The sequence below is a fragment of the Nyctibius grandis genome, chromosome 1 (genome assembly GCF_013368605.1).
Source record: "Nyctibius grandis isolate bNycGra1 chromosome 1, bNycGra1.pri, whole genome shotgun sequence".
Lineage (NCBI taxonomy): Eukaryota > Metazoa > Chordata > Aves > Nyctibiiformes > Nyctibiidae > Nyctibius > Nyctibius grandis.
Genome location: NC_090658.1, coordinates 61,367,837 through 61,394,684, shown reverse-complemented (window position 1 = coordinate 61,394,684; position 26,848 = coordinate 61,367,837). Strand labels below are relative to the sequence as shown.

Sequence of the window (26,848 nt, the reverse complement as noted above, 5' to 3'; positions counted from 1 at the left end):
GATTGGCCGGGCCGCCCGCAGCGTGCTAGCGTCACGGGAGCGCGTGGGCTCCGGTGCTGGCTGCGGGGAGGAGAGGCGGAGGCGGAAGGTAGCGGTGGCCTTTGCCCGGGGGGCGGGGGGGCTCGGTGATGGCGGCGGGCCGGACCCGACCCGGTGGGGGTCGGGCTCCGGGGGAGGGGGGACACGGGGGATCTGAGCCCCGCCGTCCCCGCCTGCCGAAGCGGGGTGCTTGTTTACCTCGGAGGGTTTGCAGAGTGTTTTCCCGGTTTAATATTTATTATTGTTTTAACGACCTCGGCCTCGAAGTCCCTCCGGGCTCCGGGAGCCCGCAGTGGCGAGCGCTCCTGCCCCGCTGCGCTGCCTCCCGGCTCCCCGGCCTCGGCCTGCCGAGCGGCGCGGCGCCGCCCGGGCGCGGGGGGGCCCGGGGCAGCCCGCGTTTGTTTAAACACCTCCAGAAGTAGCAGCGGTGCCTCAGGCTGCACCTGCTCCGTGTGAGCGCATGAAAGGTAACAAATGTGGGATTTTTCCCCTTTGGAAAGAGGCACAGAGTTATCCCCGCTTCTCTCCTTGGCCATTTAGATACTGCGTGGCCTAAAATTGTATTTTTTTTTTTTTTTAAATGTGCTTCGGTTGCGCAGTGGGAGGCAGCAGCGCCGGGGCACTGACAGGAGCGTTGGCACCTCACGGCCTCGTCGGCGCGGGCCGGGGCAGGAGAGTGTTGCGGACCGCAGGGCTTCCTGAACCAGCTGTAAAACCGTGCGAAATGGGTCCTTTTGCATTGTATTTTTCTATACCTAAGCATATGCTTAGGTAAATAGATCTGAACAGAGGCTTCTGGCAACAAAGAAACGGTACTTGCTTTGGCCTGTTGTGTTTGCAGGTGCACGTTTTGAATTCAGGGAATTGTGGCACCTGCTGTCACTGAACTACGTGTTTATTGCAGGTACAGACAGTGGTTAGGTAGAAGAATAAATGTGAGTACTGTGGTTCTGCGAATAAAGATAGAAAAGGAACTGCCAGAGAGTTTGGAGGCGGGGGAGGTATCACCAGGGGACTAATTATTAATGTCTTAAAAGTGTTTCATAGCGTTGTGTACTCTGTTGAAGTGAATGGATAAACATGACACTGAAATGACGGAAGCCAAAAAGTTGTCTGTTATGATTGTGGCAGTGCTGGGGTAATGCTGACATTTTTCCAAAGTCTCCCAAACACAAGCAAGAGAATAGGGGAAAAAAATTAAAACTTTTGGGGGAACAGGAAAAGAGGAAAGACATATTAATGGAAGGAAACAAGAAAATCCCCTTGTTTAGAGAAATGGGACACTGACATTACACTAGAAGTGACATCAGTGCTTTTTTTTGGTCTGTAAAGATTGCCTTAAATTCAAGGAGAATATCAGGGCCTCTCATATTTCAAGATCAGATTTACTGATCAAGATTTACACGCATGACATTTTTTCATTTTGAGTTAATTGTTGTGATGATACAGATTTAATTTGACATTTAATAAGGATGCCTATGTTTCCAACATAATAATTTGTTAAACATATGATAGATAGTGGTGTGGTTTTAGATCTGTTTAAGCAGGTTACCTTAATTCAGTATTTCAGTCAGCATAAGCGTATCAATGCAGACACTAAAATGTCACCTGTCATAAAATATGAGTTTCATGTTACTTCTGCAGTGTGTGCAGCAACAGATTTTTGTGTATTTTGTGATTGTTGTGGAAGTTTAATATTCTTTGTGGATTTTGGCATAATTGTGCACTAAAAATACTATATGTTCTATCTATTAAGACTTGACATTAAGTCTTCAGCAGAAGTAACGTACAGAATTTGATTGTTGTGGGTTGCCAAAGCCAATTTGTGTATTTTCCTAGCTTTAGGTAAGCTTTTCTTATATAAATCAAATATAAAGGCAGTAACATTTGCTAATACATAAAATGGTAAATATATGTGAGTGGTAGAAACAGGAATTAGTGCTTTTGCCTGGCCTAAATTGCCTTGGTTTTCAGAGCTTGACTAATTTAACTGTACTTTCTTTGAACTTCATTGTGCAGTGGTTAAGATGCAGTCTTGATCAGTGGGCTAAAGAGCATGGCTTCTTTACAGTCCCTCCTGAACAGTCCCACTTGTTTAAAGAGGCAAGGAATGTGTAAGGAAGTTGCAGTGTGCTTGTCTGAACTGATTTTCCTACCTGTGAAATGGGGAAAGTTCAGTGTCTTGCATCACAGAGAGGTCAGAAGAATAAATCCTTTCATATTTCTGAAGCACTCGGGTGCTGCCTTCATGGAGACCGTATTACTGTCAAGAAGATTCATGTTTGCATTGGGTTGCTTCTACTTTCAGAACTTTGGTAGTTCTAAAATAAGTTAGGTGCATTAGTTTGTGACTATTTGAAAAAAAATACTGCTTAGTTTGATTTCAGCATTCAGTGAATGCAGTGCAATTAGTCTGTCAGTATTCTATGTCTTCATAGTGTTGAATTGCTAAGGTCTTAATTTTAGAAAAGATTCCTCTGTTCTTCTTGGCTAATTTTTCTGGAATGACATGTGTCCTCTGTGTTTTACCTATGAGTTTCCCAAGCCCATGGAGTCAGAGCATTTTAGAAACAATGCTTATTTTTATTAACTGTAGAGTTTTTACATTCTTGAAGTATTAGTCTGATTTGCCCTTTAAGGGCAAAAATATGTAGTAGTTCTTGGAGCTTTGTTAGTCAAAAGAAAAGATTTACTTGCTAACACAATCAATTTGAACTTTAAAAGCAGTTGGTTACTGAGTTGCATTAAAGCCTATGTCATACTGAGTAATGTCTTGATGGAGATGTGACCGTATCTGGTATTTAAGGGAGATCTACAAAAAGCAGGAAAGGAGGCTTACAAGCAGAGAAGTTAGTTGGAGATACACACTCACTAAAATCAACAGTAACCCATAATTGTATGAAAAACTGCTTTAAACTTTTCTTGTAATTAAAATGCAGCCTATTAAATTGAGGAGTTTATAGACTTCTTTAATTAGAGCATTTTATATGGAGTGAAATGACATAAATATTGTTTATTGTGACCTTTGCTGTAAATCATGATCTTTGCTATCATGACCTTTGCTGTAAAAAGACAGGAAAGAAAACTGCTACAGGCTTTCTGCTGTAATTCTCAAATCTATCATTACTTTTTCTTTTTTTTTTTTTAATATACAGAATGTCAGTGGCTGCTTACTGTATATTTTGCTATAGACAAATAGGAACTTCTGGTCCAGCCACAAAAACACACTTACCGTGGAATGATGTCAGTAAGTACAGTTCTGTATGTATTTATCTGAGGTGTTAATAAAAAGGAAAATTCTGTGTTGGTATGATGCCATGCATAACTTAATGGTCCAAAAGATCGAAATCCCTGAATACGTTGTGATCAAAAGCTTTTGTTTGCCTAAAGTGGATGTCAGCTTCTGACCTTGCTTTGCATAGTGATACGTAAAATGACACCAGCAGATTATCTGGGATTAGAACATAAAATGAGGGTTGCACCCCAAGTGCAATCTCATTAAACTATCTTAAACTCCGTTTTGTATCTGATTTTTTCTTAACCTCTAGAGCCATGAAACAATTACATCCACAAAGTTTGAATGAAGTTTGTTTCTATTGTTTCTTCCTCCTTAGTCACTGATATTAGTTCTGCAGTCTTCTGTGCTTGGTCTCTGCTTTCTTTGGTGCCTTCTGTGTAGAATGACAATTCTTATGATTCCAAGGTTTATTTTTGAGCATTAAAAGAGAGGATATTTCCATTTCTGCTCTACAGGAAGCATTGCAATTTTTTGCCATTTCAACCTTCTCTGCCAGTTATTTCTTCAACATGTATCTGCCTCTTGTCTGCATGCCAAAATTCTTATGGTCTTGCAAAGACACAACCTGGTGGCGGTGGTTGTGGGGCAAATCTCCCAATTCGTGCTGAGGAAAATAAATTATTAATGATAGGTGAGATGTATTCCATTGGGTTTGCTGCTACTGGTAATAATAGAGTTTCTCTGTTTTGAGATCCTTACATCCAGATAACCAGCTCAACTTTGTCCTGGCCAAATATCTAAAATCTGACAGGAATCGTTAGACTTAAAAGGGAAGTTGTTGCAAGTGGCATATTTATTCAGCTGTTTGCTTTATAAACTAGATTCAGTTGAATTATTTTTAAAAATATATTTTCTTAGGGAGACTGCAGGACTTTTCAAAGAACATACGTACTCCTGTATGTATTCATATACATTGAAGAAATATCCACACCATGTGAGAAAAAGTTAACTCCTTAAAATAATCTAGTGTTCCAAATGAATGCTGGTGATACAGGCAGAGAAAGTTTACTGTTGATTCCTGCAGCTGAGTAGTGAATGTAATTGATAGGTAGAAATACTCATAGTAGTACTGGCAGGATACATGTTTTATCATTTTGCTTAGGAGAGCAGGAAATTCTAATCAAGTAATGTTTTCTCTGTTTGTAAATTTAGGTAATAATTTCCTGAAAGCCAGAGAGCAATAGAAAAATTTTAAAAAGCTTACTCTTAATGGCTGACATACTGTCTGGCAATCAAATGCTAACTATGTTTATATTGAGGTGATGCACACAACTTTGTTTGACATGAATTTTTCGTTTTTTCAAGGAAAAATTGCCAAGGTAACTGGATCGCTTATACTAGGGTAAGTTGTAACTGACAAGCATGTATGTAACTTATGTACACAGTTAAAATTTTAATTCATAGATCTTTAAAGAAAAATGACAAAATTAGGGGACCTTTAGACATGGTAGAATATAGTTTTGAAGCATATTTTCTGATGGTTATTACTTATTTTAAGTATGTTAGAGGCTTTACTTTGCTAAATTAAAATAATCTGCAGACTACTATATATTTGGTAAAATCTGGATTATGTATACCAAAATGATTCTTAACGTATTTTTGCCATCATATTTTTATTAATATTCATGTGCAGTTTTCTTTTATTTAAAGAGGTTTTGTATTCATTACATATGAGGTCTTCTCCTTAAAGAAGTTACTGCAAATTGATACTCAAGCTGTAAACCAAGAAAAACTTAAATCCTACGTATATGTACGTACAACTTCTCTAAATCCAAGTGAATATCAAGGTAAGATGCATAATTGTTTGGATTCTAAAAATAGAATTTTAAGAGAAAGGAACGTTTCTGGAAGTCACCCTTATATAAGGAAAGTTACATTTCCTGAGATCTGTTACAAAAATTATATTCTTCATAATGACACTGAATTTATTTTAAGCTAGTGGCTGTTTTTTAAGATAGTTCTATACATACAATTCTCTATATATGAGTTAATTCTATGTATATATGTCCATATATATGTGTGTGTGTATATTTTTTTTCATATATATATAAAAAATAATGTTAGAGAACTGTCTTTCAGACTTCCAGTAATCTAAAAATACTCTTGTAGGGATCACATACCAAGCCAGAAAAGAAATCCATAAAGCAGTGAGGAAAATTCTAGAAACAGAAGCTAAAATTTTCCGGAGACCTTTTAACGGTAGGTATTGAAAGCATGGTTTTATCTACGATGATTATTTTTGAATAGTAAAACATAAGCCTTTTAGAAAGTAAAATAATTTTTCTTACAAACATAACATGTTCTTTTGTGTTTGAAACGGTGGTAATATTACTTATAAATTTCTATATTAATATAGAATATTAGTATATTTTCTATGTATTAAAACCACTCCTTTTATTAAAGTAAATGAAAGTGATCATTAAGAAGAGATTTGAGATTTTTTTTTTTTTTTTCTGTTTCAGAAGAGATTTGAAGCTTAAGATAGCAGGTTAATATTTGATACTAGTTTTGTGTACAAAAGGTGTTTGGGGGATGAAATACTCTCAAAATTTCATTTTGGAAAAGTATGTTATGCTTTCATCAGAATTGCCAATGTTAACTGAAAGCAGCACAGTCTTTTTGTAACAGTGTGTCACTGCTTTTCAGAGTAATTTAAAATCAGAATTTCAATTCATATAAGAAACTGTGCTCCTGAGGCATACTATCTATTCTCATTTAACTGTCTGTTAAATGATTATAACAATATGTACCTTCACTGTTGTGCTATGAAATTAATTGTTCAGGGTCAGAGTCTCAAAAGTTGCTAATCATTTCCAGCTCCTGCTGGAAGCTGGCAATTCTGCTTGGTAAGTGCCATACAGGGGCTGTGTGTGTAGCATATATATGAAATATCAACTTGATGCCACTAAAATGAATCAAAACCATCCTATTAATTTAAGGATCTGCATTTTACTGATGTTATTCTGTCATTGTTTATTGTACTAATTTAATTTTAAAGCATTACACTAAATCACTGTTAACAGCTAATATTAAAATATTAAAATAAACGGATTTTTTTACTCAACAAATAGAAACGTGACTGTTAAAATGCTCATTAGTAATAACTTGGGTTTTATTTGTTTTCTGGTAAAAGAACAATTCAGTACATTTGATGGAGAAGATCATGAATGTGCCTTATGGCTTCTCTTAAAGAGAACTCAGTCAGAAGACAAAGAGGTTCGACTGCAGGCTGTACAAGACCTGGCAAACAACAGTCACTGGCATGGTAATGTATGCTGATGTAGCCTAATTCATCCCAGAAATGCGACAAAGTCTCAGTTAGCTGTTCTAAGGCTGCTGCCAACATGAAAAAAGGCAAGTAGCTGCCAGAAGTGTAAATACGCTCTGAAATTTCGTCTAAATATGGGGGGTTTATTTACATTTCAAGCAATTGTTCTTTCCTAATACCCTGATACAGAGCGTGTGTCTGCAGTGCGGGCCTCTCTGTTTCCCCACCAGAGAATTGCAACCACTGCTGTGGTGTGGGAGAGCAGTTCATGTTCATTAGTTCCTTGGTTTTTCTGTTGGGACTGCTTACACAGTCACAAGTTCTGACAGTGATTTTTATAAGGCTCTGTAGCAGTGAGTTTAAGGCCATGGTTGTCTTAACAAAAATTGGCTAGGAGCTGATAGGTAGTAATAGCAAGGTAGTAATGACAAACTAGATGTAGAGGACTTGTGTGTGCAAGCATTATTTGTAAGCCCTTTTTCATCCTAGTTATTATTTAGTACTGCTAAGTCCTCCCTGTTGCTCTAGCAGCAAATATCCTTGAAACTCCAAGCAAAGGGGGTGTGTGTGTATATGTTGTCCTCTTTGTGCCTCCATCACTGGTCCACATAAACTAGGTGGCACTCTAATCTTGACTCATTATTCTGGTAATCCAGTCAGTTGAGGACCTTTCACTCCTACAAAGCGATTCCACGCCATGGGATTTATCTTGTTTCAGGTTGCCTCTTTAAAATTCTAATTAATTTCCCCAAGCAATTTACATCAAAAAGCTATATTTGAAAATATTTGAAAGTTAGGATGTACCAAAACTGAAGCTTTGTGTACTAATTTACTATAACTGTCTCATGTTTGTAGGAGAATACTATCTGTTAGCAAGGGATCTCAGTGCACAAGATGGCCAGTACTCAGGAATCTAGCTGCTTTTTGTTATCTCCTTTTCTCTGTAGTGCTCATTGCTGTAGTATTTGGATGTTTCACAAACACTAATTATTCTTGCCAACTATCTCATGAGGGAAGTGGGCTTCTTTTTAACCTCATATTCCAAAACCGAGTCCGAGAAAGGTTAAGACTGAAAGTATGTGCTAACTTTTCACAGCTAGGACCAAATTGTTCAGTGTACCTGTTATCGTAAATACAGTATTTTGCTTGTCCAAAGCACGGCTTCAGTGACTTCAGTTTGCAGCTGTAAGTGATCTACACCAAAGAAAAGATATGGCCAATCTGTGACTGTTTGTGAAAAGTATATTTTAAATGGCTTGTCAGTTTTATTCTAGAATTGTATAACAGTAACAAGGACAGAAACAAATTTTATAGAAAAAAGTATTGATCCACTTTAAGGATATAATTCCTTCAGTTTGACACTTAATTTCAATGTGTAATTTTCAGTTTCTCCAGCTAGAAAGTAGGTAGGTTTTGGAAAGGAACAGTAGTTACTCTTAAAGTCTGGTTTCTCTTCAGTAGGGTGACTGAAAGTCTGTCTCATATCTTCAGTAAGGGAGGGCTACTTAAAACTGTACTGTGGTGCTATCCTGCCTTTTCTAAGGTCACCTGATTTTGTGACGTGAAAAATTTTGAAACGTGCCTTTTGTATCATTTAAGATTAGGTGTCTATGTCTTTGCAGTGTTTGGATTTAAGACTCTGTTTTTTAATAATGAATGCAGAAAAAAGTATGAGAGATGCCTTTCAAATTTTAACTCAAGCCCAGGCGATTAAGCTTGGGTTTGTAGTCCTTTCACAGTGGCAATACTGAACAGTTGCTTTTGCTTGTGTTCAGCTTGTATCTGAGGACCTTTATCAAACTGGTCTATAATGAACAATTAGTGCCCAGGTGTATTTCAGCTCAGTATACTGCTGGTCTAACGTGTGTAATTTTTATCTTTTGGAATTTGTGGCTGCAAAATCAGAGATTATTTCAGTAGATTGCAGAGAGGTGGTTCTTTTTTCAAGTATATTTAAAAAGTAGATCAGAAACTACATTTAAAACCAAATGAAATATTTAAAATGAGTTTTAACCCTAACACTGAAGTTCTTGTACTACAGATTATCAGTATGGTACAGTTGCCCAAACCTGTGATCAAAGGACTGCTATAGGTTTGGCTCGATCCAAAGATATCGACCTTCGCTTTTTCCTGCCTCCACCACCATTGCCAAAAATAAAGAATGTAAGTAAATGAAAAGTAGGTATTAGATGATTTTTGCTTGCTTTTTTTGTTTTTAGTGCTTTTGTTATTGGTAACTGTACTAAAGTGGAGTTCTAAAGTAACTAACAAGTAGTAAAATTAAGACCAAAATACAAAACTATAATACAGTGATATACCCCTGGGGTATATCTGCATTAGCGAATGGCATGATGGAAAGAAATAAGGATGGGAGTGTTGATCAATTATTGCTCTCGGACTGTATGTCCACATTACATGTTTACCAGCAGTGAAGTTTGAGCCAATTACCAGTCTGATACACACACTGCCTGTCTGTACCTAAGAGGCAATGCGAAGCAGTCTTAGATTAAGTCATCCTAGATTGCCTTGTTGATACTGACAGAATCCTACACGTAGAGAGCACTCCTGGGGGCCTTTGCATCCTCACTGTTAGTGTGATGCTCTGCTGTAGGCCCACGTCTTTATTACCAGCTTTTGGGTACCAACAAATCCGTATTGGGTAGATTTGGCATTGGTTTGTGTTTATGTTAATTACTAAGTATTTATGTTTATGATGGTTTGAGCAATCATGTCATCATATCAGCTTCTTCAATAAACAGAATTGGCACACAAAGCATAATATAAGAGGTCTTTTGTAATGCTAATAGAATGAATGCTGGCAAAGGTCCCTGTCAGAGAATACCTGTACATCTTAACTGACAAAACTCTGAAAACCAGCTTTAATTGGTAGCGATATTCTCAGTTTTTGTTTTCTTATCTTTGTAACCATGATAGTGGATCCGTACCTGTCAGTCCTGAAGTACTAGGTTATAATAGTATATGGTTCTCTATATACTTCATTTTTACAGCAGTATGATTGAAGTTGAAGCAAATCATTGTGGCAGCAAGTGTTGCTCTGCACATCAGATATGTCTCCATCTCTGACTGGAGCAAGGATTAGAGTAACTGCCAGTTCCATGACTGTGGGCAAATAGAATTACTTTGTTGAATCTGTTTTCCTGTCACCTACCCTGGATTAGTAAATGATCATCTATATTAATATTTTGAAGATAAAAGATAAAAAGAAATGTTGTCTGTATTTTTTACTAGTAATTTATACATTCATTTTAATGGAGCAGCACCAAAATTGCTGTGTAGTTAAGGGTGAACTTTTAAGCTTCCTGTGCCAAGAGGAACTGTTTTCTTTTGCCCTTCTGGACCTACTAGCCTAGCATAAGGCCACTAAAGTATCAAGTTTAAATCTTACTTTTCATCACTAAGTGGCTTTAGAATTATCAGGTTCCAAAGTCTTTACACGTGTAACTATTAAACTGAAGTTGCGGAGCACTTAAGTCCAGGGTTTGTATTTTATGGCCTTATTAATATCGATGATTCCATTATTTCATATCTTTCTTTTCTCTGTGTTCTGCTTCATGCTTTGAACAGAACTAAAAGCTATTTGTGCTTACTTCTCACAGGATTATCCCATAGAAGATGAACTTCGCTTGTTGTTAGTATCTTTACCTCAGACTGGTCTTGATCCATGTGTCCAGTACTTCACATCTCTTGCTTTACGTGAAAGTAGTCAGACTCTTGCTGCACAAAGGGTGAGTTCCCACCTGCAGAACAGAACTATTTGAGTTCTTTGTTCCTGCAGTTCTCAAAGATACAGACCTATTTCCATATTTTTGAGCATTATAAGAGGAAGAGAAATAAAGACTTTGTGACTATACAACATAAGTAAAATCTCTTCTACGTACAGTCTGTCTGCTTCAAAGCTTGTTTATCTTTCCCAGCTATACCTAGTTGGTCTAATGAAAGATTATATCTTTACTTACAAACCTTCCCATAAAGCAGGTATTTCAACATTTTGTCCAGAACATTTCCATCCTCTTGCAGTGCTCATAAAATGTTTTTTTTTCACATTTCATTGTACTATTATTTGAGCGTTCTTTCACTGCTGAGATGATTAAACCTCTGTGAAGTCTTACTAGCAAACTGGTAAGTTGTTAGCACACCTTAAATAGTAAACTCTCTTATATCCCATGGAAATGCCTCACTGTAACAGGTCACTGTTGCCAAAATCAGAATTGGAATAGTCTGGTGGTCTGGTTGGACTTCGAAACTAGGAACTCTTCAACTCTTATCTGTCCAACAACTTCCTAAGCGGCTTTAGGAACATCATTTAAAGTGTAGTTATTGCTTAAAAATAATAATTGTAATGCCAGCGTCATCCACTCTCTCTTGTGCGTTTTGTTTTTTTTTTTTAATTAAAAAGTTGTGATTTTTTTTTAATCAATGATTATTATTTTTTGTGAGATACAATAATAAAAATTACTGTCATATTTTAATAATGATGCCTGACAGGCTTTATTTAGAGATTTGAGAGTGTAATAACTCTTTATTTCCTATGACACAAGTATGTGTAATATTTTTACAGTGTGGCTCCTTTATTGTTTTCACAGCCAGAGCTCTTGCTACAAAGGGAGCTTTGGTAAGACACCACACATGGAGGCATTTTGATAATCACACTGTTCTAGAAAACTGTTCTTTATTGGGGTTATGCTGGTCCTCCTACTGCAAGATTGAGAGAGAGACTATGCTAAGTGCTGAAGACCTTTTTTCCTTCTCATTTTTGCAGCTATGGAAGTCTAGATGCAGTCTGATTCTTGATTTTTTATGCTTAAGCAAATGATCTTAAAAGAAGACATTAACAAAATGAAAATCCTACCTTTTCCCCCTTTATTGTAGGTTTTGAAGTTAATAGACTATTGAGACTGCTGACTGAAAAATCTACTTAATATTTTCAGATAAAAATAGTAGATATTTTAATGGTGTGCTGTTGTGTAATTTGTACATTTTGAAAAGTGCATGCATGCTGTGCACTCTGTACAGCAATTTCTGTAGATCATTACACACTTAACGTTTTCGTTTAGAAATGCTTATTTTATGTAGCCATTTGGAATGTGGTATCATTTTTACTGTTTCTCATTTCAGGGAGGCTTATGGTGTTTTGGAGGAAATGGACTTCCATATTGTGAGACATTGAGTAAAATCCCTTCAGAGACAGTGGAACTCTTTTGCTTGCAAGCTTTAGTACAGCATTCTAAGGTAATTTGTCCTTTAAACTATAACTGAGAAGCTACATTTATAAACATTCCTTTCTAATGCTTTCTCGTATATTGGGAAGGAGTTGCCATTTCCTTGTCTCCTACCCCTCACCCCTTCTGTAAGGATGTTCAGACAACTGAGACTGATGTGAACTGGAAGGCAGCATAACAAATTTTTTATCATGGGAAGTGTATGTAAGTTCTGGTATTGTTTCTGATTAGCCCATATAAGTTCCCCTGTAGTATACCTGTATGTATCTTCCAAGAAGTAAAAGGGCAGCTCTGACACAGAAAAGCGGGAGAGAATGCCTGAAGTCTGGATGGCTTTGACAAGTCTGGATGGCTTTAAGAAGTCTTTTCTGTGTAGGGCTACCTCCCACTGACACCCAAACTCATTGGTGATAGGTATCATCAGGGAACACTTTGTGTTTCCACTCTGCAACTTCTCAGTAAGCAAGATACTGATGATGTGAAATTCTTGGTGCGAAGTATGCGTGGTTTTTTGTGAGTTGGCGCACATCAGTTCAGAAAGCTTACAAGCACTCTCTTCTTATGGCTCTTACTCTAGTGCCAGGTTTCCAGAAAGCAAAGTAGCCTCATGAATTCACTCTAATCGGAAGTCAGAACAGAATGCAAACTGTGGCTATTCACAAAGGCCCCTCCTTCAAGGGCCTCTGCCTTTGGGCAGAATTTTGCACAGCATGCAGCTAATACAGTGCATCTTCCCAGGACCAGTCTGTTCTTTGCAGATGCAGATGAAGAGTATGGAAGACTTTGTGTAACAGTGATTCTTCTTGTTACCTATTGCTGCACTCTTCTGTGTGCACTTAATTGCTCAGAAGCCTAGAACACTGAGAAACAGCGTTGAGCATACCAAATTGTTATTGGTAGTAGGGATGGATAAAGTGCAATTTGCCAGTATTCCTTTCACATCTTCCATATACATAGAAGTTCTGACTTAGTCTACAATGTTATATTCCAGATTTTCAGTTTGAACAAGTTGTGACTGTACTCATTCTGACTGTGTGTCTGTCTTTGTTGAAAGCCACAGACTTGAGGACATCAGCAGTTCTATAGCTACCACACATTTTTAAGCACTGTAGACAAAGTGTTCAAGTCATAAGCATTTGGCCAATATCAGTAGCTGACACTACAACTAATTAACGCATATTCGTCTGCTTGGACTAGAATCTGTTGTTGCCCTTAAGATCAATAATGATAGCAGTACTATTTGGAAGCTAGAAATAGCTTTGCATTTCAAAGAGAAGGGATTACAATGATTGCCTTTTAGGTGGTGAACAGGAAGACAAGTAGCTCTGTTTGAGAGAGTGCTTTAACAAATGCAGACAATTGCCCTGTTCAGACTCTTCACCTTTAGTTGAAATTTGATCATGCCAAGTGGAGAGCAATCTGATCTCCCTCAGATGTGGAGGAGAGTGATGGTACTTAGCATCTTTCAGGTTGTCAATCCATAGAAATAATGCATTTAGCATATTAAAATATTTACTTCCTCTTCAACTATGGCATAATAAATTCTAGATTAATAAAAATTTCTATGTAATAAGGTTTCTGCATCATACTGGCTCCTTAAAATTCCCTAATCTGTGTATTAACAACATCTCAAAGAACCTTTTGCAGAATGTCTACTTATTGTCAATGTATTTGCTGTATAATGCTAGGTTTCTTCTCACTGTGATAAAATCGAAGCTAAAGGAGGCCTTCAGCTACTACAGAGGATATACCAGCTACGTAAAGATTCAGCAAAAATACAAAGGAACATAATTCGCATTATTGGAAATATGGCTTTGGATGAACGTCTTCATTCATCCATAGTACGTGCAGGTAAAAGGAAAGCAAGTGCGAGCAGTCTGAACATCAGATTTCTGTTCTAAAATTTTCAGAGGATTTGGTGGTTTTGTAAAATGCAAAGGACCATGGTGGTGGTGTGGTTTTTATATTTGGGGGGGTGGGGAGGTGTTGTTGTTGAGGTTTTTTGATACAAAAAATATAGACAGTTTAGATGAGTGCTACTGAGGTGTTCTAAGTCTGATGGATGTTGAAAATTTGGACTTGGTTGATGTTTGGTTCACATTACTGGCAGAAATCTTTTGAGTTTCCTACTCTTACAGATCATCTACCTTGTAGATTTTTTTTTTTTTTTTTCATTGACTGTGTTGTAATCTCATGAAGGAACAGACCAGCTTGCAGTCCTTACCTTTTGGAATAAAGTGAAACATGCCTTTCTGCCCTGCCGTGTTTCATGTTAGGCTAGTAACTTCTGCTAAGCTTGGCTCTGATGCCCCTTTTTTCATACCCCCTAAATATTGTAATTAAAGTTCTGTACCAAATAAATAATTTCCAGGGTTTTATTAGGAAAGAAATAAAAAGAAAACCAGAAAATATCAATATATTATTGTATATGTCCGAGCTGGTGTCTGCCTCTTAAACACAGCATGCATTTTTAATCTCCCTGTTGCAAAAAGAAGTAGCAAGTAGCACAGGGAAAGACCATGAGATATTCTATATTTGGAATGTCGGTGGTATAAAGAACAAATAACTAGACTAAGACACTTAGCATGGAAAAAGTGACTGAAGGAGAATATGATGGAGATTTATAAAATCCTCACTGGTGTAGAGAAGGCAAAGAGGTAATGGTCATCTGCTGTTCTTGTAGTGCAGGACCAAAGGTTCTTGTACATTAAATTATCAAGAGGCAGAACAAATAAATACTTTTTTTTTTTCCATACAGTGCATGACCAAACTAAAACTTGCCACAGAACTTTGTGATTGTTGAAGACTGACAAAGCTTCCAAAAGTGATTAGACAAATTCATTGAAAGAAAAATGCATAAAGCTCTACAAACAGAAACCAAGTCGATTGCAGAAAACTGAGAGGGTATAGTGGAGAATCAGCACTGTATACTTGCCCTTTTATTGCTCTATTCTTTTATTGTTCTGCAACTTCCATTACTGCTCACTTTTGGAGAAAGACAGCTGGACTACAAAGGCTTTTGGTCTGAGCTCTAGCACCATTCTTATGATGACTCCTAAAACCATATGTGTAGAGGAAGAGATCGTAACAAAAGAGTCAGCAGCTCCCTGGGGCAGAAGTCTCAGTACAAATGGAATTTTAGACAGTGAACTGGACTCCAGAGATGAGCAGTTGGATGCTGCTGGTCAAAAGTTGATAAGAGTTCTGTTTTGTGGCTAGATTATGCATAAGAAGAAAGAACCTCTGAGGCACTTTTCCTTTGAAAAAACTGCTGGCACAGGAAGAGGGTGAAAAGCAATGGTGCACTGTGTAGTGGCTGTGATGGGGTATCTGGGGGGCAGAAGGATTCTGAACACTATTTTTGACTCTTCATCTTGGCTCATTTAAGTGAAATGCAAAACCAGAGACCTTGCTAGTTTTAATCAGACTAGCTTGGCAGTCTTTCATTGTATTTGGAGAACTGAAAATGGACTTTAGATAGTGTTCTTAAGGAGAACTTGCACAGTGGTCAACGTATGTTCTGCTTAGGAATGTAATTTAAATACATAATTCTTAAAAAAAATTACAGCTCTCACAGGTACGTGCATTTAAACAAAACTCACATGTCAGTTTATTCTTCTCCTTAGTCCACAGTGAAATAACCATCTTGAATTAGCAACTTACTGGCTATACTAGTAGCAACATATTATACATGATTTTGAAACAGTGCTCATCAACTGAATTGTTTCTTCTTTTTCAAATCAGCTGCCATTTGAAAATCTCTCTTCAAAGTCTTCCCAGCTTTTACTTATGAACTTGACTTTAATGTAATTGTGATTTATAGGCCACTCTTGCTAGCAGCAACAAGATTTATCAGGATTTTAAAGAAATATGTGTGTGTGTGTGTGCGCGCATAAAAGATACTCCTTTGCATTTCTCAGTAGTCTATGAACATCCCCATCCATGTCTAAGAAACTGTGTTTTACACCTTAGGTAAGGTATTATAAAGTGTCTGTTTTATCTTGAAGTAGCTATGACTTAAAATTTGATTGAGGATTGTGTCAAACATTTCCTTCAGTAATTATCTTGTGTTCCTTAGGTACAAATAGTGTACTATTTTTAGAATAGCAGGGACATTTCAATTCCTTAAATAGTTTTTCACACACTGGATTTTAAAATTAGAAATGGCTGTACTCTCACAGCAAGCATCCATTTTTCCACCTGCCATTACCCCTGTGGGTTGTTTTCTATGTCTGTCTTATGCTTTAAGCCTCATTTTCTCTCTGGGACATTTATTTTCTCCATCCTTCTTGCATCTTACCCACAAAAAGAGACTTGAGATCTGTTCTCTCTCTGACCACTGCACTGACCTGCTGATATACTTTCTTTTTCTTTTGAGAAGGGGTTCTTCTTCAGATCATAACCTGAACAGTAACAAAATACATTGCCTCCTTGCCACTCTGGATTTTTGAATTTTGGAGGTTCCACTTGTCTAGCATGGGCATTCCTGCAGTAAAGAGAGTGGATTGAAATAATTTGTTTTGATGTTACCATTCTTAAGTTTTAACATTTATTTTCACAAGTATAGTTTGAAGGATGATGTTTCTGAATTCTTTTGTTTGGATGATGTTTCTAATTAGTTAACCTACCACTTTATTTTTTCAATGTAGGTTGGGTTTCTGTACTTGCTGAAGTAATGAAATCCCCACATGTCATTCAGTCTTCTCATGCATCCAGAGCTTTGGCTAATCTAGACAGGGACACAGTGAAAGAAAAGTATCCAGATGGTGTTTATGTCTTACATCCTCAATATCGTAGCAGGTAAAGCAGAAGGAGGTATTGTACATGCTGGACTTTGAGTTACTTGTTTTACTGTTCAGTTACAAAACTTTGGAAGAGTTGACATCAGAGTGCTGCTGTATTGATGTCAGCTGCTCCTCCTGTTCTTTGGTGGCTTGAGACGACTGAATTTAGAGTCTCAAATAGGAGAACAACAGCAGTGGTTGGAGCAGTCCATAACCATGAAAGGAGTATTATTGTACTGCATGGAGAAATCCATACACAAACCATGAGTTGAATTACTGCTTTGCATGCGTTGCAACCATTTAACCTTTGCACTGGCTGTCTTGGGATACAGTAGTGCTGTCACGGTTTAAAGCTGGGCCAGCCATTAACCTGGTGGCAGACGTTCTCTGTTAACCCTCTCTCCCCCCACCCTAAGGGAAAGGGAAAAGGGAGAGAGACTTATGGGTTGGAAAGTTAAAACAGTTTTAATAAACTATAGTAATGAAAAAGAGTATAATAAGAATAATAGAAATAATCAAATATATACAAATATATACAAAACCAAGATCGAGAGCTTGGAAATCCTCCTCAGGCAGAGTTGCTTCCCCAGCACGGGCAGAGGGGAAAATGCAGTAGCTCCCCCTGCCATCACACCTGCAGGCTTTTAACTGGAGAACTGGCAAAGCTGGTACCAATCAGTGGGAGACAGGAGGGCCCCTCCCTCCTGGGCCCCACCTCCAGGAGGCAGTGGGTTAGTGATAAATAGGAAAGTGAGAATGACATGTATGGGATGGAATACCTCGTTGGTCAATCTTGGGTCACCTGCCCTGTCTGCTCCTCCCTGCAGGTGCGACCCCCCTTCGGCTCTTCACTCGTAAGCAGTGAGGAATTTAGCAGTGACCTTGGTTTCTCTAAGACTAATTGGCCTGGTTTGGGCCAAACCAGGACAAGTGCCTTGTAATTGTTCTGCTGGCAGCAGCACGTGTTGGCCTAAGATGCAGTAAATTTACAGCTTCAGCTTCTTTTAATAGTGATTGTGTATCTGGGACTGAAGCAGTCTCCCATGTGATATGTCACTTAGTAGCAACTATTCCCTGGGTCATTGGTGTTAGGTTACAGCAAAGATCTAATTTGATGGTAAAGCTGGAACTACCAAGCTGCATTAACAGTAGCGGGAGAGAATAGTGGTTTTCATTATAGAAAAATATGACTTGTGAGGTGGATACTTTCCATATCTCTTTTTATATCTCTGTGTTCTGGGTATATCCCTTTTTTTTTGTCTTGATCTGAGTATTCTCTTTGAAATATAATGAAATGTCATGAAATGTTATCCATAAGATAAGAAATCACATATAGTGTTAAAAGTAGCATTTTGGCATCCCTTAGATTAAAAGTTCTGTGTAAATTTAGTTTGCTAAAAGAATGTGTACCATGCATCTGTTAAAAATCCCTTTTTCTGTATCAGTCAGCCCATCAGAGCAGACATCCTTTTTGTTCATGGTCTTTTGGGAGCAGCATTTAAAACCTGGCGACAGCAAGACGTTGACCGACGTTTGGATAAAAAGGCTTCAGAAGGGGAAGAGGACTATAGCCAGTGCTGGCCAAAGGTAAAAAGACGACAACATTATCACATGCGGCTGCTGTTTTCTCATTAATGAGAGCTGTCCAGAGGATCCAGAATTACACTGTCTGGTAGTTGTCTTTTTTTAATCAAATGACCTGTAATCTGTTATCCAAATAGCACTTTCCAAGTTCCTGATATAATTTTTTTATCAAGCTGAAATTTTGAACGGGTTTTTCTTGCAAAGGGAAATCCCTGCTAAATTTAATGCTTCCAACATCATTCTCCTGCTAGTAAAAGAGGAGGCAATGGCTGCTTTCCTCACCCCCTCTTTTTTTTTTTTTTTTTTTTGGTGGAATGTTATTGCTGAGAAAAAGATTCATAAAATTACATTTTAAATTAAGTATCCTTTCTTACATAGTTGTCTGAGTACCTCAATTTTTGCACATGGCTACTTAAAGATTGTTGGTAAATAAGTAATTACTGCTTCAAGCAACTCACATTGGTGTAACCACCAAAGTATCTTTCTGTGAAACTTAAACTGATCTGTCTTGTTGGTAATCTTCATAATTCTTCTTTCACCCAGGAGAGGGAGCTAATAACGCACGACTTAGGAATCCATCTCTATCCTTTGCCTACTTTGTAGTTTGGAAACAGGCGAGAGTTCACCAGCATGTAATAAAAGAATAATAGTCTAGGGGTAAGATGTATTTGGGGATTAACTGAAGAGCAAAAATCTTGTTTGATATTGTCCCCATAGTAACATCTTTGCTCCATTGCTGATAAATTGCTTGCAAGAGTTTAAGTACTTCAATTATAAGCTCCTTTTCATTTCACTTTTCTTTAATTTAGTCATGGCTGGCTTCAGACTGTCCTGCCCTTAGAATCATATCTGTGGAATATGACACCCATTTGAGTGACTGGAAAGCAAAATGTCCTGTTGAGGCTCACAGGTAACAAATGTAGTATCTGTAGTTTGGAGGGGGGGCAGGAGGGAGACATGTAAAGCTGATCCTTGGGATCACCTAGTGTGAAACAGTGAATTTAACTTTTTCTGTTGCATTTGAAAATCAAGTTTGGAAAAACATTAGGTACAGTCATGGTATGCTTGAACTTTGTAGCCTCATGGATAACTACTTGTGGCAACTTCCTAAATTCTTACAGTCTTTTCTGCTTCATGCTTAGGGAAGACACTGAATTATGCTATTAGTTCATGTAAATGTAATGTCAATTTTATATCTTAAGGGGAATATTTCTTAAACTTAAAATGACCCAATAATGCTTCATAAGCACAGCAAAAAAATCACTGTACTATGACTTTATACTCGTGATAAAATGAAGCATATAATTTTCACAGAATGATAGAATCATAGAATCATTTAGGTTGGAAAAGACCTTTAAGATCATGGGGAAAAGGAGACTTAGGGGAGACCTTATCGCTCTCTCCAGCTACCTGAAAGGAGGTTGTAGTAAGGTGGGTGTCAGTCTCTTCTCCCAAGTAACAAGGAATAGGACAAGAGGGAACAACCTCAAGTTGTGCCAGGGAAGATTTAGATTGGGTATTAGGAAACATTTCTTCACTGAAAGGGTTATCATGCATTGGAACAGGGTGCCCAGGGAAGTGGTTGAGTCACCATCCCTGGAGGTATTTAAAAGAGGAGTAGATGTGGCACTCAGGGACATGGTCTAGTGGTGGCCTTCACAGTGCTAGGTTAGTGGTTGAATTTGGTGATCTTAAGGGTCTTTTCCAATCTAAATGATTCTGTGATTCTAAGAACTTTTTTCCTGTGTCAGTCTGGAGTAAGTATAATGGAAGAAAATTTGAAAAAGAAATAAACATATGTTTATTTATTTTAAGATAATGTCTTTTCCATTATAAAATGGAAAATTACATTACCTGCTATTTATGGTCACCCAAGCATAATATTTGATTATTTTATAATTTGATATGGTTAATAAAAAATGAAAGATATTGAAGATATTTTTAATTAGCAGGAACAAAGATACAGCAGTAGAATCACGACCTTATGATTGCTCTAAGTGTATAGGCTTATTCACTGTTTCAAAAGTGAATTTTTATGTCTCTCAGCTATCCTAAAGCCTATTGTTCAGCTGAAAAGACACATCTGAGTATCCTTTTCATGTGTTACAAAAGCAATTTCTAGTGAGAATGCTGAGAGACAATAGAGATGAAGTGAATTACTTTGCCACAGTAGTTGCCCTGACATCCTGATGTTTTCATTATCCAAGGGTCTTCTCTGTTTGATTCTTGTTACACTGCAAGGAGTAACGATGTTGCACTTTCAAGCTTGGATTGGGAATTGACATTGGTTTGGTTTTGGTTCTACCACAGATTAATTTTCAACCTCTAACGTGTAGTTTATCATTTCCAGAGCTCAGTCTCTTCATTTACAGAGTGGAGATTATTGTGTTTTTGTACTATTCCAGTACAAAGCATTTGGAGATTATTGTCTGGAAAGTATAACAGACATTATCTGTGATTTTTTTTTTTTTTTTAATGTATTAGTTGATCATGCACTTAGTTATTAAATTCCTGCACATTGCTCCACATTTTGAGTGTTGTTTAGCAAAGTACATTTTTGTCAGACATTATCCCCTGAAACAAGAATATACTTAAAGTTCATGATGCATTCATAAAATGAAAATATAATTTTGTTACAATGTGTAAATGTAACTATTTAAAACTCCATAAAGAGATTTGTCAAACTGAAGCTAAAGGAAATGAATGGTGAGTGAAATTAAAATAAAACTTTCTAGCAAGATCAAGAAACTGAATTGAGCTCAATTCCTGTTGTCTTTGTGAAGCCAACCTTACAAAAGTTTTTGGCATTTTTCAATATAGCAACAATAATTAAGTAATTAACGTTTTATGTACCTAATTCACTTTCATAAACGTGCAGCACAGAAAATGCATTCTGTTCTAACATTGCCTTTTAACCTGTCATGCTTCATCATGCTTGTGTTTGGTTTTTCTTTGCAGGAAGTCTATTGCTTACAGGAGCAATGAGCTTCTTGACAAGCTCAGAGCTGCTGGGATTGGAGACAGACCTCTGGTGTGGGTATCCCATAGCATGGGTGGTAAGCACAGTGCCTGTTTGATATAAAGTATTTATTTGCTGTTATATTTCAGAATAAGCTGTTAACCAAATTCTGTCTGAAATGCAATTATTCAGAATGGTTTACCTAAAAAATTTGCAAAGCCCTAAAAATGGAAAATAGATTTCTACTTTCTTAATGCATTATATTCAATAGCATATACATTTCGAAATTATTTGTATTGCTGTTTGTTTGTTTTTACTGTGTTGATTTAAAAACACAAAATCAGTGAGTTGAAATTCATGTAAATGGGAATCCAGAGGCAAAATTTTCTCCATGATCAGGCATATAGTAAATGTCATTAGCAACACTTAAAGCAAACCAAAATTGGATTTGCATCATTCATCAACATTTTATTTTAATGCCTCCTCAGGTTTGGTTTGTTTTTTCTCAACTTACTCTTACGTAATTGACAAAGTAAGGACTAATCAACTGAGGCAAGAATATGGTTAGTTGTTTCATGGATAATATAGCATGATCGTTATTTTCACAGTGGTTTAAATCCCTGCATTAATTCAGTTTCTGTTGCCAGGTCTTCTAGTCAAAAAGATGCTGGTGGATGCTTCCAAGAATCCAGAAATGGATAAAATTGTAAACAATACCAGAGGAATCGTGTTTTATAGCGTACCTCACCATGGGTCCCAGCTGGCTGAATATTCTATAAATGCCAGATATCTTCTCTTTCCGTCTGTGGAGGTTAAAGAACTCAGCAAGGGTACGCTCGCTTTGCTACCATTTCACAACGGGGATCTATGCTAATCTATTCATGATGCTTTTTTCTGTTGTACTGTCAGAAAAAGCTGGATAAAAACAAAAAACGTCCTTTATATTTTTTTGGGTTGTGTTTTGTTACTGTAAGTAATTCTGAGTAACTGTTTCATCTGATTGCAGAGGGGAGGTGGGGAAAAGGAAGTCAGAACAAGTTTATAGAAGAGTAGTTTGGGCCATTTAGCAATGTAGTAACTCAACATGTGCTGGACTTTGAAGTCTTGTCTTCTAAACACATTCCATGCTATGCAGAAATAAACAATTGTTGCAGATGATATCTGGAAAAAGGGATTAGAAACAAAATGCTATTCCTTTTACTGGAGTATTAATTTTTCCCAAAGATCTCTTTAGGAATGTCTTGCCAGACAAATGCTATAATCTTATGTTCAAGATAACACTGCAAAAATTATGTTGCTCTTTCTCAGATTCTCCTGCCCTTAAAGAGCTGAACGATGACTTCCTGTCTTTTGCCAAAGATAAGAAATTCTCAGTGCTGAGTTTTGCAGAAACCTTACCAACACACATAGGCAGCATGATAAAACTGCACGTCGTACCTCTGGAATCAGCAAGTAAGTTAAAGAGCCATTTAATTTATTTAATTTTGTATATATTCACGTAAGCATCGATAATGAGGAAGGACTACAAATGCTATGGTAGAAAGGCCTAGAAAAATACATCTGTTATTTTGTGGGGTTTTTTGTTTAAACTTTTGGCTGAGTCTAAACTACAGTCTCCCTGCAGAGATCAGAGGCAGCTACATTTATGTCTTAGGATAGCAATTGTTTGTTTTGATTTCTCTAAATGCGAGTAACAAATGCTTATTCAAAAAAGCAGAATAGATCCTGGTCTAATGTTATGTTGTTGTAGTCCTTTCCTTTGTAATTACGAGTAACTGTTGTTTATCCTTGTATAGGTAGGCTGAATAGTGTTTCAGAAGCTCCCACAAATTCCAGCTGTTTCCTCCTTTAAAAAATGAGAAAGAAAATTAGTAAACTGCTAATGGAAGGAAAAAGTCACAAAGCTGTTTTTCAGTGTTAAGGGTACCTTTATCTCAGGTACTCAAGCAATAGAGTTTGCCTCCTGAAGAGTTCCCTCCATCTTTTTGCCTTTTGTAGGAGAAGGGGAAACCAGACAGTTCTTTCTCTTGCTTTGTTTATGAGTGTTCAACTTAGAGAATTGTTTTAAGTTTTATATTCTCACGTTTTCCCTGAGCAAAACCCTCTTCTGCACTGCCCAAGGTACCTGTAAGGCCTTGAACAGAATTCACTGCTTTGTTGGGTTTTAGATCAGTCTTTCCACCAGCTAAATCCACTAGGTTAAATGCAAGGTTAGTTGTTCTGAAAAAGCTGGACTATACATCCCTGTTCTCCTAAGTCAATATTTAGCAGTATTTTTTCAGTATGTTTTCTCAAGAAGCAATTGTTTGTGAAAATGTTGCTGATGCAATTTTATTGACAAGGACTGAAAAACTGGGCATTCATTTTTTTTTATTTAACAAAAAAAATTAAAAAGAGGGCTGGATAACAGAGTGCACAAATAAGCACTGTGCACTTATAATTTTGTAGCATATTTCTCCTCTTCTAGAGATGACACACAATGCAGCACGTGAGCTCTCAAAAGCCTTCAGAGGGTACATGATGGTTCAGCAGCACACCACTCATTTTGTTCAAAACCCAGGCTGACAAGCAGTGCACTCACTGTTTCTTACATGCATGCTTGGGCACATGAAAGCAAACCTTCATCCTGCTCCAGTGTAATTTTACATGGTTAAAGATACAGAGTTCCAAGCAAAATGGAGGATTTCTCAGGAGGTTGAGTGAATAGATAATAAACTGGAATGTGGCAGTCACAGCATCCTAACTGGGAAGTTCACTGGTAGTGATAGCTGTCAGGAAAGAATAATTGCTGTAGTGTACTCCAAAATCAGTAGCTGAAAATGGAATACTTGTATCTCCACATGAAAGTACTTTATAAGGAATATGGGCAATTAGTGGTGATCAGAATCTGCATACCCTGGATTAAACCCTATGCCTGTTCATGTCAATGCTTAAACTTCAGTCAGGACTTTGCTGTCAATCAGGTGCTAGTAAGTGAAGTTTTGATTCTTCGAAGTTGTCTGTATGGAGAAATGTAAATTTGTGTTTTCCCAATAAAGACAGTAGAACTCTGACCTAATGGTTTACCAGTGTGGGTTTTGGTAGCAATGTGTAGTTCTATCTGACTATAACAGCGTGTATTACTGCTTCTAGCACATTAAAAAATAATGAAGACAAAACAGTTAAACTGAAGACAGGAGAAGTTGCTTTTGAGAGAGAAATTGCTAATGCAAGATGTGCTTTTCAGTCTAGGTGATCTTACGAACTTCAGTAGTTTTTTCTTCTTTATTTTTTTTTTCTCCTCTCCCAGAGTTAGGTATTGGAGACCTTATTCCGGTGGATGTTAATCATCTAAATATTTGTAAGCCAAAGAAGAAGGATGCTTTCCTGTACCAACGTACACTGAAGTTCATTCAAGATGTTTTAGCCCAAGAACTTGGAGACTGAGTTTTTGCCATCCTTGGCTGCTGATTTCCTCCATTTGGTGTAACACTGTAAGTTCTTTTTCCCAACATTTGTTAGGGGATCTGCAGAACTACAAAGATGCTATGTCAATAGTATCTGCTGCTAAAATAATTTTCAGTACATCTACAACTTAGACACTTCTCCAACTTATTTCTAAAATACATTCAAAACAAATACAAACTGAAGCCCTATAAACTTGGCGAAAAGAAAATGTGTGTTGGCTTAGAGTGACCATGATCTGTTGACAAAATGTGTGTAAATTCTCCAGCAATTAGGTTGGGAGGGGATGGGGATTCAGTGGAAGAGAAGTTTCACTTATTCTACAGATACCCCTCTGGAGCAACACAACCAGACTATGGAGAGTGCCCAGAATATCTTCTTTCAACAAAAAAACAACTTGCTGTGGAGGTAGATGGTCTCATTGAGGTAAATATCCATCTAGGACTGAAGTCTTACAGAGAGAATCAGAAACAATTAACAGAGGTGGTTATTTGTTGTGTCAAAGGGGAGTAGCAGCATGTGGCTGACTCAAAGCTTTGGTTTCCTGTCCATATCTAGTAGTCTGACTGGAGCCTGAAGAAATTTATCCAAGTGAATGAAGGTTGCATTTTGGTCTAGTGGCCCAATTACAGGAGTCTTTGTAATTTGCCTTTTCATTTAACAGACCACCCAGATTTGTCAGCAAATATGGCATCTGTTTTTTGCATGAGAAAGAAATAGGTCGGTAGGTTGTCTTGCATAGACAACTGTAGTTGTTTTAATCTGTTTGTATAAATGAAAACAAAACAAAATAATTGTTCACCTTCTTTTACATTTCTCTCTTAATCTTAGCAACTTGTGAGATGATTGCTTTCTTTAGGACAGTGTGTATCTGTTCAGACTCAGGGCAGTTCTGTGCTTGTTCACATGGAAGACACAGAAGAGAGGCTTAGCTCTTTTTCTTTACTCTTGGGACACACTGAGAAGATGGTATGTTCAAATCCCTGGCTCGTGATACTTGTTTAGAAACTCTTCCTTAGGTGATTTATATAAGAGCATTGAAAATGCTCAAGTGGAGTGAGACAAACGTAGGCCCTGACAAAAAAGCTGATGCTTAGAGTTTGGAGCTCAGGTAGAGAAAAAGTAAAGCAGGAAAAAATTCAGGATCATAAGGTCCCACTGGAAATGCAGAAGATCTCAGATGTTTTGGTTTCTTGAAGCCCAAGTGTATTTATTGATGTAGATATAGAGAAGAACAGCAGTATTGTCTTATTTATGTTTATGTTAAGGATACCTTAGGAGTACTGGTGAGAAATAAGTATTTTTAGGAAAAAAAAAAATGGCAGTGCTCAGCCACTTTTTTAAAGTCTTAAATAGTTTGCAATGTAGTTCAAAGCAGCCTAGGCTAATTGTGGTCTCTTTCCTTCCTTTTTTCCTGCCCCCAACACTCTTGAAAAACGAACACAGGCTCTGATTAGGCTGTACTGCCCTAGCTCACCATTTGTTAAATAAGCCCTGTATTGACGACAGGCTTAAGACGTCTCTTAGCATCACTTCTGTGAGATGGATCTAATATCACTGGCGTTACAATTACGGTTATGAAAGCTACCAAAGAGGTGGGATGCACCTTGCAGTTCTGCGTGGGCTTGGTGCAGGTGCCAGCGGCCACTGCAGTCCTGCCAGGTCCTGAGGCCACCTCAGCTGTACCCACTTGAGAGCACTCCAGCCCAGGGGGACACTACATCTGAAAATGCGCTTCTGGAAGTTGAGCCTTGACCTGCTGGAGTTGTGCAGTAAAATTCACAAGAGCAATACAGAAAATGTACAGCACTGCACTGGCAAAAAGAGCATTTTTTCCCCTTAACTGAGATGTAGGTAAGAACACTGCATGGCAGTATTTCAGATAAAAAATGTAACAGAACTGTCATAACTTATAAAGAGCTTTATCCTTTTTACACTGTGGTTTAAACTTCAGAGTGTAAATATATTAGAACACTTTGTATTCACAAAGTAGAGGGTATGTGGAATTCATTGTGAATAGACAAGACTTCTAATAACCGAGTGTGTGTTTAGCGTGACAATCTTGTGTTGATTTTAATAGATTTCTTTGGCTTACAGGGATTCAGATCAATTACATATTACGCATTAATCTCAGTAAATGCATCTATTTTGTTACTGGAACTCTTGAGGCAACTTTCTCCTTTTTGTAACTGTGTGTATATATGTGTAACTTTTAAAACTAATATTTGGGGG

At 37.5% G+C, this 26,848-nt stretch overlaps 1 protein-coding gene across 5 annotated transcripts; it reads left to right on the top strand.

Moving 5' to 3' along the window:
- The first annotated feature begins 36 nt into the window (after nt 1-36).
- SERAC1 (serine active site containing 1) lies at nt 37-26,848 on the top strand. Of its 5 annotated transcripts, none has more exons than XR_011048764.1 (18): nt 37-88; nt 3,195-3,286; nt 4,643-4,679; nt 4,988-5,124; nt 5,447-5,536; nt 6,471-6,602; nt 8,647-8,768; nt 10,223-10,351; nt 11,742-11,855; nt 13,534-13,696; nt 16,495-16,645; nt 18,075-18,216; nt 19,023-19,123; nt 21,172-21,269; nt 21,820-22,002; nt 22,481-22,624; nt 24,462-25,042; nt 26,063-26,848. XR_011048764.1 is itself a non-coding variant. In XM_068407781.1 (18 exons), the coding sequence occupies exons 2-17, from the start codon at nt 3,196-3,198 to the stop codon at nt 24,596-24,598; spliced, it is 1,971 nt and encodes a 656-aa protein (XP_068263882.1). In that variant the 5' UTR covers nt 37-88; nt 3,195; the 3' UTR covers nt 24,599-24,645; nt 26,063-26,848. The 5 variants fall into 5 exon arrangements, 4 of the variants coding, with proteins under 4 accessions (XP_068263882.1, XP_068263868.1, XP_068263851.1 ...); XM_068407781.1 differs by having other exon boundaries at nt 24,462-24,645; XM_068407767.1 differs by having other exon boundaries at nt 24,462-24,645; nt 24,943-26,848.